Raw genomic sequence first — 15,719 nt, forward strand, 5'->3', positions numbered from 1 at the left:
ATTGTAGCTTATAATTTCAAATAAATAGTGAAAAAAGCCGGTATAATCATGTTTGACCTTGAAACTAATTAAACTTAGTTGACCTTGAACTATGACCTTGTAGGTTTTATTGGTAGCCGACCATTAGATTCTTCTGAACACAAAATATTTGCAATATCTATAAACAGAAAGAAAGCATTGTCTCTTAACACCATTTAATGAATTTAACTATTTTGGAAAAGTTAGGAATTTCCACTGCCTGTTTCAATTCCACTAGTTGTTCAGTGTTGATTTCTCATGAATTTTTCATGCTAATTAAAACCAGTTTGTTATCACCAGAGCATAAACCATGCCCAAGCTCTGGCAATTAAGCCCCGGAACAATTGCAGGCATGCAATTTATGTTTTGCTGTTTAGTCGTTCACCTGTTTGACGGGTGTTGGTGGGTATTGGCGTTGTCAGGCAGGGTGGCGAGGCTATAAACCAAGGTGTCAGCACCCAACTGGGCTCTTGCCAGGAGCCCAACATTGGGTCGTAGATCAACGAGAATTATTGAAATCTATCAGTGACATACTAGCATGTAGCGGGAAATGTGATAGATGCCAAAATGAAATTTGATGGTCATGGTTTATGTGAAAAATGACTAACATTAATTTGAAGGGGACAGTTTGGAAGTTATACTGGAGTTTTGTCTGTTTAACTCTTCTCCCTGTAAGGCCTTGCAAATTAATTTTTCAAGCAATAAAAAATGATGGTTCAGGTTTCACTATCTTTGTGAGGTTGTTGGGTGACTTTGCTATTTTATCAATTGTGGCCTGGAATTTCTTGTATTAGCATGTGTTTTAATAATTTTACCGTTATTTCCATTGAACTACTCCATTTGCTGGAGGTAGGTTTCTGTCTGATGAGTTATTTCCCTTGAACTACTCAATCTGCTGGAGGTATGTTCCTGTCGGAGTAGTTATTTCCCTTGAACTACTCCATTTGAGGGAGGTAGGTTTCTGTCTGAGCAGTTATTTTCCTTGAACTACTCCATTTGAGGGAGGTAGGTTTCTGTCGGAGCAGTTATTCCCATTCAACTGCTCCATTTGCTGGAGGTAGGTTTCTGCTTATTAGTACTTTCCCTTGAACTACTCCATTTGCGGGAGTTAAGTTTCTGTCCGAGTAGTTATTTCCCTTGAACTACTCAATTTGTTGGAGGTAGGTTTCTGCCCGAGCAATTATTTCCCTTGAATTACTCCATTTGCTGGAGGTAGATTTCTGCCTGAGCAATTAATTCCCTTGAATTACTCCATTTGCTGAAGGTAGATTTCTGCCTGAGCAATTAATTCCCTTGAACTACTCCATTTGCTGGAGGTAGATTTCTGACTGAGCAATAAATTCCCTTGAACTTGGAGGTAGATTTCTGCCTGAGCAATTAATTCCATTGAACTACTCCATTTGCTGGCGGTAGATTTCTGCCAGAGCAATGAATTCCCTTGAACTACTCAATTTGCTGGAGGTAGGTTTCTGTCTCGAGTAGTTATTTCCCTTGAACTACTCCATTTGCTTGAGATAGATTTCTGCCTGAGTAGTTATTTCCCTTGAATAATCCATTTGCTGACGGTAATCATGATTTAGGTTTAAACTGGATGTGACTTCCTACTTGCAAAATGATTTTTCCCACCATGAAAAATGATGGTTCGGCTCTCAGCTATCTTTGTCAGTTAGTTGGGTAAGGCCATTCAAATTAATTATGGCCTGAAATGGATTTCCTGACATGGCATTTGTTTTCATTAACTTTACTCTGTAACTAACATGAATTGTCCCAAACATTGAGACCTTGATTTTATTTCCAGTAATTCGGGACGACTTTCGTGAAGAGCCGGTGGACAAGACTGTTCCTCTTGATTCCCGTACCGTTCTTGGGTGCAGACCACCACGCGGGGAACCGGAACCCATCATTGACTGGCTACATGATGGTAAACCAGTCACTAAGGGTGATCGCATCAGTATCCTGGGCAATGGTGACCTGGTGTTCAGCAATGTTAACGTGGATGATGGAGGGGAGTACATATGTGTGGCATCCAACATTGCTGGCAAGAAGAAAAGTTCACCTGTCACACTTACAGTGCTGGGTATGTTAAAAAGTTCACTTGTTATACTGTCCTAATAACATAGTTTTATTTGTAAAAATCCTATCATGCACTTATCAGGGTTCATATTAATCTCAGAGTTTGTACATTTTGAAAGAAATACATATATTTTCAACAATAAACATATTCAAAAGTATTTCATGTGTGTTGTAGAGGTGCCAGAGATTACGCGCTACCCCGAGCCATTGACCGTGGATGAGGGTGATACTGTGGAATTCCACTGCGCTGCGAGTGGCGGAGGTGATGTTAGGGTGGGGTGGCGACGAGAGGGTGGGGCTAGCAGGAAGAACTGGAGGGTACTAGCAGATCACACATTGCAGATCTCGCGAGTTGAGGTCGAAGATATGGGCACCTATGTGTGTACGGCAGAGAATGGCGCTGGGGCCGTAGAGGCTGTTGCTCATCTCAAAGTTGAATGTAAGTTTGCCTATGGTATCATATGCTAAGTTGTAAAAATTTTATTAGTAATAATATGAGACTTATAATTGAATCATCATCACTAAAGAACTGAAGAACTTAAGTTAATTTGCCAACATTGAATTCTGAGAATTATATATCAATTGTGAAGGCAGATTTTATTTTTTTTTGATTTTTCAAAAATCTGCTTGTTGGTGAAGTTTTATTGCTCATAAAAATCTGTTGATGTAATGTCCTACTTCACAATCACTTTGATTCGTTTTTTTAGACACGCCGAAGATCTTGATCCGTCCCTCTGACCAAACTGCCGCTGTTGGACGGACAATCAGCCTTCCATGCTCCGCCATTGGCAATCCTAAACCCACCATTTACTGGGAAACTACGGCAAAAACTGTCACGGTAAATACACTGTATATGGGTAAAAAGGCCCTCTTTTACTAAAGAATCTTAGTGTAAATTACATTACTCCATTTGCGGGAGGTAGGTTTTTGCCTGATGAGTTATTTCCCTTTAACTACTCTATTTGCACAGTTGCTCAACTTTATGATAGTCATGATTTTGTTTTAAACTGAATGTGACTTCATAAAAGTCATATAAATGACTGATCCTTTACTTTTGATCTGCAGAGGTCTGGAAAAATAATGATCATAAATATATATAAAACGAATAAACTCATAAAAACATGTTTGACAATTCTTTTTATGAACTCATAATAACATGTTTGACCATTCTTTTTATTAATGCCCTGCTTTTTTTAGTTCTCATTTTGAGTCATACATTCTACCCGTAGGAACTAATGTTTGAGAAGAACCTGTACGCAGATGGCCGTATGTCGGTATCCCTGGATGGGACCTTACGTATGGTGGAGGTTGCCCGTGGTGACGCAGGAAGGTACACGTGCAAGGCAATCTCCAGTAAGGGCAAGGCCGAGGCTGAAGCTACACTCACTGTCCAAGGTAGGCGTGATCTTGAATTAGGTTCAGGTTAAAGTCTTTGCTGTTTTGAGAGATTAAAATACTGTCATGATAATACTGTGACACTCTTATTCAAAATCAAAACATACACATGTATAATGCATTTAATAGCAGAAAACGCAAATATATTAAATGATTGGTGAATGCTAAAAGATTTACTGCGATCCACTATCGTCTCATAAGGTAGAAATACTGTGTTTTATGCACATTTCTTTCAAGTTAAGCTCGGTATCCTTCATAAGAAACCATTGTTTTCGACATTTATTTATCCTTTTTGGAATATTAAAACAATAGTGTTAAATGTTGTAAATCTTATTTGGGAGTAAGAGCGCATCTTTAAAAATATTGTCGGCATTCTGGCTATTGCATGGCCTTCAATCCCAGTTGTTTGTACATATTTATCAGTAATGATTTCATTTTGAGTCTGATGGGATAGCAACAAACTTCTTAAGTTCTCATCTGCACTGGTGTCGATTATGATTGGCCTTCAATATTGCAGTTAATTTTGGGATTAAATCCAAAACCTCTTGTGAATGGGGGTGGGGGGTGTAAGTGGGATAGGGTGGAGCGGGGATTCTTTCAAGCGGTCTCTAGTAAACAGCAAGCGACCAACAACAACTTTTTCAACCTACATCCTGTCATGTGCTAGAGAAATATGTGATGAAAAAAATAACAATATAAGTGTTACAGAGTATTTTTATTTTTTATGTGATATATGAAAAGATGTTTTAGTTTTTTGTATATTTGTAGTAGTTAGAGGTTTTTTGTATATTTGTAGTAGTTAGAGATTAATTATTTATATTGTGTTTCTTGAGTACTTTTTATTGTGTGACTTGGGCCAATCGCTCAGAACTTTGTTAAAGTTGATAAACAACATCGTTGTTAACTTTCGAACTTGTAATATTTAATGATATGTTCACATTTGGGAATATAATCAAGAACAGCTGAAACAGTTGTCTCAAATTTAGTTAGAAATACAGCAGATTACAAATGTATCCATTCAACTTCAAGAGCAGTATTGATTAAAAAAACGAGTTAACAGCAATGACGTTTGGCAACATTGTTAATTTCAACGAAGTTCAGAACAGTCTGCCCTTTGTTTTTTTGTTGTAATACATTTCTATCACAATTTTCAACCTACAATTTACTTTCTCAAATATAATTCCGATCTTTGCTTCTTTTATTACCAAATAAAAAATCATGAAATTTCGATAACATGATTCATTCCATTATGATTTTGGTTAACATGTGCCATGCAACCTTAACCAGAAACTTGAATGCCACAGAACATTTGGTGAAATAATAACAAAATGATGTTGAGATATATAATTATGGGTGCTTTGTTGAAATGCTACTAAAATAGACCCGGCTGATGGCATTCTTCACCCCAAACTTTGCACATTTCGCACATTAGAGTGCTCCACAGCAAGCCTGCTGATGTTTTTTTCACAACCATTTAGTCTTTCACCACACCTCATAGACTCAAATTTGTAAGTTTGCACCCAAACATGAAAGCCTATTAGCACTGTGGAAATTAGGAAAAATATTGTTTATTAGCAATTTTCCTCTTGACTGGCACTCACAGCTGTTATGTATGACGGCTTTTTCCTTTGCCGAAAATTGTTTCTGAAAAAGCACGGCTAATTTACCTTGCTCATATATTTTTACGTTGTGACTCACTGTAGATGCCATTAGCTTTGTTTTCTTTCAAAACTTTTCCTCGTAGCTTTTCCATATTTTTGAACTGGATGTATATGTATTTGATATTTTGGTTTTCTAATTTTTTTAGCTAGTCTGTTTTCGAAGAAAAAAGTCAAGGACATGCAAAAATGTAAATGTTTGCCGTTTCTTGAGAATTATTTAAGAACTTGGTCTAATTGCTCACAGGTACATTAATTGTGCATAAGTTTAGTCAAACTCCACTCAGCAGTTACTTCCCTTTGCTTCACATCAAGCATACCATGTGAAGATGATCAAAGTCATACGACGTCATTTAAAATTTTCATTCATTTGAACAATTTTTTGGATATTTTTCAAATTTTGAAAACAACTAAATTTTATAAAAAAAATTATTAAAATGCCAATATTATAAAATGAAAAATATTGCATAAGTGTGTGCTATTTTATCTTAATACTAAAAAGGAATATAGCTGAAATCCAGCTATTTTTGTTGGTGGCACAAATCTTCTCTGCTCATCAAGGGAGATCACTGGGTAGGAGAATTATGATGTGTACAAAGTACCATAACTCTTGCTAAAAATCTTTCTTGTTTTATGTCCCTTGGTTATTATAAAACTGAGAAAAACCCATTTGAGCAGTTTACAGAATTCTTCTATTTCTTTTTCATTTTATGATCAATTTGTACGATGGATTAATATTTTCATTTATTGTTTTATTTTACATCGTAGAGCAGTTTTTGCCTGTGTTGTATAGCGTTTTTTCATCATTTCTAAATATTGCTCCCATATGTTTTCATTAGCTGTCACTGTTTGTTGCAGATTATTGTGTGAATTTACAATTATTTCTTAATGTAGACATGTTATATTTTCTCCAATATTATTCTCCTGTGCACCGGTGATATTTATTGCTGTGCGTTTCTGTCTGTAAGTACCTATCAGCCTTTCCCTGCTTTTATATTTTATATCCCTTCTAACAATTACCTAGGGATGCCTTCATTATCGGTCTGTCATGGACTGGATTTGACAAAAGTGACAAAAATGTCTACTTTTGATTTAGTACCAGTCTGCGTGGTTTACCGTTTTGGCTGAAAATGTGATTTATGTTCATAGAATATTTAATCACATGACACATCGTGAAGGCATCTCTCCCTATGTTAGAATTATGCTCAGTCTGTGAATTTGAATGCTCATTTAGAAACACGAAATATTTTTTATGCCCCCTTTTGAAAAAAGTGGGGTATATTGTTTTGCACATGTCGGTCGGTCGGTCGGTCGGTCTGTCTGTCTGTCGGTCGGTCGGTCGGTCGGTCGGTCGGAATACCAAATGGTTTCCGATCAATAACTTGAGAACGCTTTGACCGAGGGACCTCATACTTGGTATGTGTATTGGTCATCACCAGCAGATGAACCCTATTGATTTTGAGGTCAGTGGGTCAAAGGTCAAGGTCAGTGTGACCTTTACATGAAAAACGGTTTCCGATCAATAACTTGAGAACGCTTTGACCCAGGAACCTCATACTTGGTAGGTGTATTGGTCATGACCAGCAGATGAACCCTATTGATTTTGAGGTCAGTGGGTCAAAGGTCAAGGTCAGTGTGACCTTAACATGAAAAACGGTTTCCGATCAATAACTTGAGAACGCTTTGACCCAGGGACCTCATACTAGGTAGGCTTATTGGTCATGACCAGCAGATGAACCCTATTGATTTTGAGGTCAGTGGGTCAAAGGTCAAGGTCAGTGTGACCTTTACATGAAAAACGGTTTCCGATCAATAACTTGAGAACGCTTTGACCCAGGAACCTCATACTTGGTAGGTGTATTGGTCATGACCAGCAGATGAACCCTATTGATTTTGAGGTCAAAGGTCAAGGTCAGTGTGACCTTAACATGAAAAACGGTTTCCGATCAATAACTTGAGAACGCTTTGACCCAGGGACCTCATACTAGGTAGGCTTATTGGTCATGACCAGCAGATGAACCCTATTGATTTTGAGGTCAGTGGGTCAAAGGTCAAGGTCAGTGTGACTGTAAGCTGAAAAAAGGTTTTCTGATTGTCCATATTTATGCCCCCTTTTGAAAAAAAATGACAAATCAGCTGTCATTTCAGTCCATGCATATTTCATTCAATTGTCCAAATATTTCTGGCAACTTGGCGCTCAGGGGGCATAATGTTTGACAAACATCTCTTGTTTTCTATAATTGTGGCATTTTTTTTTAAGGTATTTTGGAATACAATATCGATTTTAATTCTTGTAGATATATTGAGACATGTATTTTAAGAAAGAAAAGGGTTGAAACAAGTTTAAAAATATAGAATCTTACGTCGAGTTCCTATTAATACGAAAATATATTAAACGTCATTTTAGGAAAATATACAAGCTTTTGGGTAGATTTGAACTTTCTGTAAGGATTCTTTAGTTAATTTTTGTTTGAAATATTAATTTCATCTTGCCAAAAATGTTTTTTTTTTATTTTTTGTAAAAATGTTTGAGGCTAAATCGGTATTGGGCCAAATGATGTTACCGTCAAAATCAACATAGTAGTTTATTACACTTGAAACAAGGAATGTCATGTCATAAAAAGAACATAACGGAAGTTTCACAGACTGGGCATAAAACAAGCATCTGCACGATTTTCCCCCTTCTTTCCCTCTCCTAACACGATTCTCTGTTGTCGCACATTTTCAGCGGGCAGTGACGTTATTTTTCCAGAGAATGATCTTCGACCTCCGCCAATCATACGTTTTGGACCCCAGAACCAGACCCTGCCTCGTGACGGGGTTGCTTTCTTGCGTTGCCAAGCAACAGGGACTCCCCAACCAACAATTCATTGGCTGAGAAATGATCTGCCGTTGCCGACTGATGCTCGATACATGGTATTGGACTCAGGAACTCTACAGATTTCAAGTATGTTAAGTGAAGTGCTTATGCCATCATGACTCTTATTTCAAAAAGTAATGTTAATGTACAGATTTCAAGTATGTTAAGTGAAGTGCTTATGCCATCATGACTCTTATTTCAAAAAGTAATGTTAATGTACAGATTTCAAGTATGTTAAGTGAAGTGCTTATGCCATCATGACTCTTATTTCAAAAAGTAATGTTAATGTTTGATTCTATTTTAAATGAATTTGATCCTAACAAGCTATCCTGACTGTATGATTTTGTAAGACTACTGAGGTGAGCTGGTACTGTTGTCCGGTTTAATCTTAAAAGATGATCTTAGCAATGGGTGGGTGGGGCGGGGATTTTTTCATTGCGGAATAAAGAATTTAGCCTTGATGAAATAACCATTGCGGGGAATGTTATTTAAATGTTCAGTTGATCAATTAAGGTAACAAATTTTATCAATGGTTTAAACTAATAAATTACTTTAAGCGCCTCGGATAAACAACCAACAGCAAATGAGGAGATAAGAGTTAGGTTCCCATTTGCATCAGGTCATGAAGAGTAGTGATAATACACTGAATGCACAATTTCACTATATATTGATAGATGCCAGTACAATGAAAAGTGATATCAATACATCTGGTCTCCATTTCAATACTGATCGTTAGGCTAAAGATCATAACTTTTTATGTGTTACTCCGTTTTTGGCTTATCTGCATTTCAATAAAAATATTGTAAGGAAATTGATCCCATAGATTCTGCCCGTAAGTTTATGGGTATGCCTGAGCTCTTTTAAGCAGTGTAGGTGTATGACAAAGATATCTTATTGATACGGGGGCCTGATATTTATCCTATTGTGTGCCCCTGCAGGCCTGGTGATGGGGGACACGGGTCGGTTCAGCTGTGTGGCAACCAGTGAGACAGGGGAAACAACTGTGGATGCCTTCATTCAGGTGGCAAGTGAGTAGTTGCCTCCCTTTGCAGTATTTGGATAAAATTCGATACATTTTCTTTGGATTTTGTTGCAGGGCTGTTCTAAGGAGTATAAACTCTTAAATAAGACAAAGGAGTGACAAAACCAATGCATACACATTGAGGGCATCTTCTCATCATATGCATCACGTGTTCGATTTTCCAAAAATATCTGTTCTTGGTTGTAATGACATATAATATTTTAAAACAAAGAGTTTGACAATGATTATTTGAATTTTCAAGTTAAATTCCTTATTTAAATTCTGATACTTTGTTTAGTATTGAACTGTCATAGGCTCATTGATATGATTGCTCTATATTGTTTTGATTTTCAAACTTAACGTTTAAGCTGCACTCTCACAGATTGACTGTTTTGACAACTTTTTTAATATGTGTTTTTGAAATGAACCAATTTTGCATAAATGTCTGCAAGCCAGTGATATAAGAAGTCTGACTAAAGATTAGATTGCAGTTTTTCATAGTTAAGGTAGAAAATTAATGTTTTATGATTAGAATTGTAACTAATGCCTTAAGGAAATTAAAATAATATATATTCTGACGTTTTCTGAACAATTGTGATCTGTCCTATTGTGAATCATCTTTCATAAACTGAATTGAAGGCATTGATGCCAAAATCAGCTGATTCTGAAAGAAAAATTAAAAAAATGTTATAATTCTCAATCTGTGAGAGTGCAGCTTTCAATTACTTAACATTACTTAGGCTCTAATAAAGCATTATTCATGGTTCATATCCCCAGTTTCAGGAATGGTCGACGAGCAAGTGTTAAAATCTCCGCCCGACCTCACCCAGCTTCCCCCAGCCCCTGAGAAACCCGTCGTGAGTGACGTCACGAACACTAGTGTCCGTTTGTCCTGGCTACTCGTTCGCATCACTGATAATACTCCCATTATGGGCTACGTTGTGGAATATTTTGAATATGGATCCTCACAGGTATGACAGTTTTTGTCGATCGAACATTTGTAAAATACTGAAGCAGTTAATTTTATCCTTAAACATGGTTTAAATTCTGGAGCTTTTGCCAAAATGATTGGGCTTGTTATGTTTAATGTAGATGTTTTAACGAGTGGTATAATGTTTATGCCTGCATTATTTATCATTAATTTCAGTCAAGTTTGATTCATGAAGTTGTTATTCCACTGGTAACCTGAGAAAAACTAAATTCAGTTGAAACATGTTGTTTAAAACGGCTTTTATCCTGTTCTTTAAACATTTGATAAAGGATAGACTTATGATTAAATATATTATTTTTTATAAAAAATTCAAACAAATTTACAGAAAACTGACCAATTGTAATTTATATATTTATTAATATAAGCCCTTTTATTCCCACCTTCCCCAGTCATGGCAGTCTGCTGACAGACTGTACGTACAGAAGGACGTGATCATCACGGGCCTGAAACCTGACACCACATACGTGTTCCTGGTGCGTGCAGTCAACAGTTACGGCACAGGAGGACCTAGCCCACTATCTGACAAGATTAGGACACTTGGTGTGTATGGATTTGGTTATTTGTTGTAACATTTTTCTCAAGTTAATGTTGCACTGCATTCCTACGTTTAACTTTCAGATCATGTAACTTTTACTTATGCAAGTTTATGATTTAAGAGAAAAATCAGTGAGAAAACTTTTTTTCATTTTTCAAGACTATGAAGGAAGCTTTGAACTATTAGTATATTATAGTTCAAACAATTTACTTAAAGGCCTAGTTTAATCCTTCTATAAGTGACCCCCCCCCCCCCAACTGTGTATTGTACACAACCTCTGTGTATTGATCTTAATCTAATTGCCTAATTCGCTTATCAGATCTTTGATCTGAATATCCTGCTGTGCAGTTTTTGAGGTTTTATTATAGAAATGGACCCTAAATGGCCCAGGGCCAATAAAAAAGATAAACAGGAAATTGGCCCCTTATGTGACATCGGTGCAATTAACAGGAGATGTACAGCAAGGGATTGTCATGCCAAACATTCCTTAAACTAGGCCTTAAAGAGCATAATTTAAGCATTTTCATGTCTACCGTAGTCGAGATTTTCAACTGAAATATGCAAATATGATAGTTCAATCAATGATTTGTTTATATTACAGAGCCGAATATGGGTCAACCTCTTGTGCCCGAGGTGAATTTACCATCGTCTGAAATAGAGAACCGACTCCGGAACGTTAATGTGAATTTGTTTTGGGGAAAGGCCATCAACTCGTCTTCTATCAGGCTTTCTTGGACGGTGAGTGTTCAATGTACCGAGTTCTTAAATCAGAGTGTTAAAGCTGCACTCTCACAGATTAAATGTTTTGACAAATCTTTTAGTTTTTGTATTGGAACAAGCCAATTTTTGTGAAAATCCATGGAAACCAGTTATATAAGACTGCTGATAAAATATTAGATCGTAAATTTTATATTTAAGTTAAAAAAATGATGTTTTATGCATTTTTTCAAACCGTTTAACAGTTAAAGCCATAAAACATTACTTTTAGAACAGAGATATCAAAATCCACGATCTGATTTTTGTCAGCAATCTTATATCATTGGTTTGCAGATATTTACGCAAAAAATTGCTCTTTCCAAGACAAAATAAAAAATAGTTGTAAAAATGGTATATCTGTGAGAGTGCAGCTTTAAGGCACTGTCTTGTTAAGGCACTGTCTTAAGTATATTCATTTCAAAACATAAGGGCTGTTCCATTTAAACATATTACCCACAGGGGAAGGCACTTCTAAATTATGCTTTCCCTCTAATTAACATTAAATTTACCTTTTTGGCGTCCAAATTAGCGAAAAAGACGCCCACCCATACCCTGTATACTATGAAAAAAATTATGTTCCTTGAGGGTAATTTGTTTACTGGAATAGCTCTTAGAACTTGAGGGTGTTTCAACAAGAGTTATAACACCTTTAAAAACTTTCAGGTTGACAATGAGTATGGCGTGGTTACTGGTTTTATAATAGAGTTCAAGGAAATCCTCAACATGGGCTCAGGCCAGCCTCCTGAGTACGGACAGGCGGGTGGTCAGCGGGCTTCTTATCGTCCACTGAGTCACACACTTACCGGATTGGAAAGCTACCAGTATTATGAGATCTGTGTGAAGGCCACTAGCGGAGAGCGGACCTCGCCATGTAGTCCACCATGGTTGATACAGACCGGGGAATCAGGTAATGGACGTTTTGTTTTATGAAAGGAAGAAGTGCATAGTTAAGTTGTATTTGGTAATGAAAATTACTCAGAATTTGATATATTTATACATGTTTGTCAACTTGAAAAATACTGCTATTTAATGTTAAGTTTTCCTTTTTACAAAAGCTTACATAACATTTATTTAATATTAGTTTGCAAGAAATTAATTTGTGGGGTTAAGCAAGAAGGTATCATTTATTTTTATATTTTAAGCCATTTTGTTCCTTTTGACATCAACCCCTAAAATAATTCACTCAGTATTAAAATATCTGTAATGATATCAAAAATCATATAATCATAGGAAAGTGGGAACTTATTTTATTCTGATACATATGCAAAATGTGCTTGTTGTGTTTTAGTGCCCAGCAGCCCGCCTGGCAATGTTGTAGTTGAACGAGAGGGAGATTCGGTCATCATTGTCACATGGGCTCCCCCAGATAGAGCCCACAGACATGGCAAAATAACTGGGTATAAGGTGAGTAGGGCTTTATAGCATTTTAATTAAGGGCTTATACCTCTTGTTGGTGATAACTTATTTGGTTGGCTGGCTGGATGGCTCTCTGGCTGGCAGGCAGGCTGGCAGGCTGGATGGCTCTCTGGCTGGCAGGCAGGCTCGCTGGCTGGATGACTATCTGGCTGGCTGGGTGACTGGCTGGCTGGCTTGCTGGGCTGGCTAGCTGGCAGGCTGGGATTTTGGGTTTGGTTGGTTGCTTACTTTGGAAGTTTTTATAAATAATTATGTTAGTTGATCATTCTCTAATACTCTTTTTAACATTTATTTGTGCCAGGAAGATTTTTTAAACAGAACATCTTTAATTAAATTTTTTTTTAAAAAATCATGAATGTCATAATTCAAATCCTGTAAGACTTCAACGATAACAGTACATATATTAAGAATGAGGTGATAAGTTTGAAACACTTGTTTTGTTTGTGTTTAATTCTCAATTAAGCTGCACTTACCCTCAACAATTACAATCTATTAAATTTCTCCGTTCAGATAAAGTGTATGAGTGTGGACGAACAGCAGAACTGCAGTCGACAAGTGAACGGCACGACAAACCGTGTCCGTATTGACGGGCTGACAGCTGGTGTGCAGTACAATATTGAGCTGGCTGCAGAGACTTTAGAGGGCGTGGGAAGTTGGAGCACTGTGTATGCCATAGGTACGGAGGAAAGAAGTTCTGTTGATATTAAACAAAATAATTTTTGTATAAAGACTAAGTCATGTTCTTGTATTTTTCGTTTTTCAAATCCACCTACCTGATTTTTGTTGTTGTTATGGAATAACAAAAATCTAAATTGAATCGTTTATTGTATCTTTGTATTTTACCATATAGGTTCAAGTGAGTCCAGTGTAACACTTGAGCACTGGGGCAATATTCATAAAACTTCTTAAGTCATTTCCTGACTTAAGTCGCTATCCTATCTTTTGTATTTCTTTAGTTATATTTCTGAAATAAAAAAGAAAGAATTTCCAAAAAACATTATTTTCTTTGACTTAATTGGAAAAAAAACATACTTTAATGTTAAAAACACATACAGTAAAACTGCTGTCGTTCGAACAAGCTGTCGTTCGAGAACCGGCGTTCCCTCGAGGTCGGAGCTTGGTCCCAAACTTTTTTCCTTCTATTTTCATATAAAATATACCTACGCTGCATCGAAACCTAATTTTGTCGAGGAGGCGAGCAATATACATGATCCCATGTACACAAATCATGCACAAAACCTTATGGCTCCCTCGAGGTCATAATTTCACACTTTATCCCGAACGCATGTTCCAAAATAAACAAACAATTGCTAAAAGGTATTAAAATTTTCGCAAGTTGTAAAAATTGCAATGAAGGTGAAAGGCAATTTGATAAGGTGTGAAAAACCGTTTAACACTGTTAACGTATGACCGATATTAGTTAATACGGGCGTTTTCGAAGGTAATTATGAGAAGTTAATGACGAGAAGTTAATTGTGAGAAATGTAAATGAGTAATAAAACTATGAATAAACACTACCATATCAATCCAACATCGAAATCTCCGAAAATAATTTCTTCTTGTCACTTTGCTTTGCAATATGGCAATTTTGTAAAAATAAAAATTTCTATTAATTCATTTATTGATATAATTTCTACATTTTATATTTAGTATACATATAATATACGACAGCCTTTTAACATGTGAGCGATTTCCACAACACAACACATAATCGGTGTCTAAGAAAACAGACGACTTCAAACTTAAAATACACTGAAAGATATTTTATAACAGACTGGAAAATTGAAAATCGGGTCGTTCGAAACATCGGTTCCCTTGAGGTTAAGGCTCGGTCCCCGGCGACCTCGAGCGATCGCAGTTTTACTGTACATATCTTTTAATTTGACAATGAAAAACTAAAGAAACTGACTTAAGATAGGAAACTACATTACAAGAAGTTTTATGAATACGGCCCCCAGGTTTATTGGGTTTCATAGCATTTGGCAGTGTCCTCTTGATAAGACTATGTATCTCCACATGCTATATAAAGATGGCTGTCGTAAACGTCAAAATCTAAAAATATCAATGTATTATAGGTTCCGGTGACTCCAGTGTAACAAAAGAGCGCTGGTTTATTGGGAGTATCGGAGCGCTTGGAGGTGTCGTCTGGCTCGGACTATGTATCTTCACATGCTGGCTGTGTCGCTCTCGTAAACGTCGTAAGAAGCTCAAGGAACAGTGGTACTCTAATGGGGGGCAGGCTAGTAACGAAAAACAACGTGACAGGAATGGCAGCGTTGTCCGGAAAGGATACGGCAAGAAGGACGACAATAATGGTTTGTTCGTTTGTTAGTTTTTTAGATTGTTTTTTAAAGATGCACTCTTACTCGCGAGAACAATGTACCACAATTAATACAATTATTTTAATTTACCTAAAAGGATGAATAAATATTGAAAAAAAATGACTCTTATGAAGGATACGGTGTTAAATTTGAAAGATAGGCTTTCTTTTCAGGCCTTATGTAATAACATGTCATCATTGGATAATGGTTATCTTCTGAAAAAAGCTTTTAAGGTTTTAATCTACATATTAATACACACACTCAAAAATTATTATATATATATGTTTTTCATTTTCCAACTGGCTATAAAAACTTTAAGGTTGGCACACATTTCATAGGTAGTGTCGGGTCAGGGAATTAAATGTTGTTGTTTTTAGGCCTTATTGCTGATGTTCATTTTTTTCAGACTCGGGATTTCCGGCAGAGTTTAACCAGCTGTTACAGCAGTGTCAAGCGGGTGGGTCCGGTGAGGGAGAAGACCCTGGGGACATGTACCCCCCGGGGCGGGATGGAGGTGCCCCAGAGATGAAGACTTTCTACCAGACATCGGGACCAGTGACCCCCTATGCTACTACAGCTTTGCTACAGGCGCAGGCACAGTCAGCCAGAAAACAGGTCCATACTTAAACTTCATTTAATTTTAATTTTCCTTCTACCAGAGCATTGATGGTAAAC

At 36.8% G+C, this 15,719-nt stretch overlaps 1 protein-coding gene across 7 annotated transcripts in view; it reads left to right on the forward strand.

The window, feature by feature from the left end:
- Window positions 1-15,719, forward strand: part of LOC128234607 (roundabout homolog 2-like) — a 124,845-nt gene that overhangs the window by 97,443 nt on the left and 11,683 nt on the right. For 5 of the 7 annotated variants that reach the window (XM_052948938.1, XM_052948936.1, XM_052948942.1 and 2 more), the window contains 14 exons: window positions 1,817-2,095; window positions 2,267-2,530; window positions 2,799-2,929; window positions 3,321-3,486; window positions 7,873-8,091; window positions 8,943-9,032; window positions 9,803-9,996; window positions 10,406-10,556; window positions 11,153-11,289; window positions 11,971-12,214; window positions 12,596-12,711; window positions 13,234-13,399; window positions 14,799-15,038; window positions 15,451-15,659. In XM_052948938.1, coding sequence (XP_052804898.1) covers window positions 1,817-2,095; window positions 2,267-2,530; window positions 2,799-2,929; window positions 3,321-3,486; window positions 7,873-8,091; window positions 8,943-9,032; window positions 9,803-9,996; window positions 10,406-10,556; window positions 11,153-11,289; window positions 11,971-12,214; window positions 12,596-12,711; window positions 13,234-13,399; window positions 14,799-15,038; window positions 15,451-15,659 — 2,606 coding nt within the window. The remainder of the gene's footprint in view (window positions 1-1,816; window positions 2,096-2,266; window positions 2,531-2,798; window positions 2,930-3,320; window positions 3,487-7,872; window positions 8,092-8,942; window positions 9,033-9,802; window positions 9,997-10,405; window positions 10,557-11,152; window positions 11,290-11,970; window positions 12,215-12,595; window positions 12,712-13,233; window positions 13,400-14,798; window positions 15,039-15,450; window positions 15,660-15,719) is intronic. The other 2 variants (XM_052948940.1, XM_052948941.1) reach the window with 2 other exon arrangements.

Source organism: Mya arenaria, chromosome 5 (assembly GCF_026914265.1).
Source record: "Mya arenaria isolate MELC-2E11 chromosome 5, ASM2691426v1".
NCBI lineage: Eukaryota > Metazoa > Mollusca > Bivalvia > Myida > Myidae > Mya > Mya arenaria.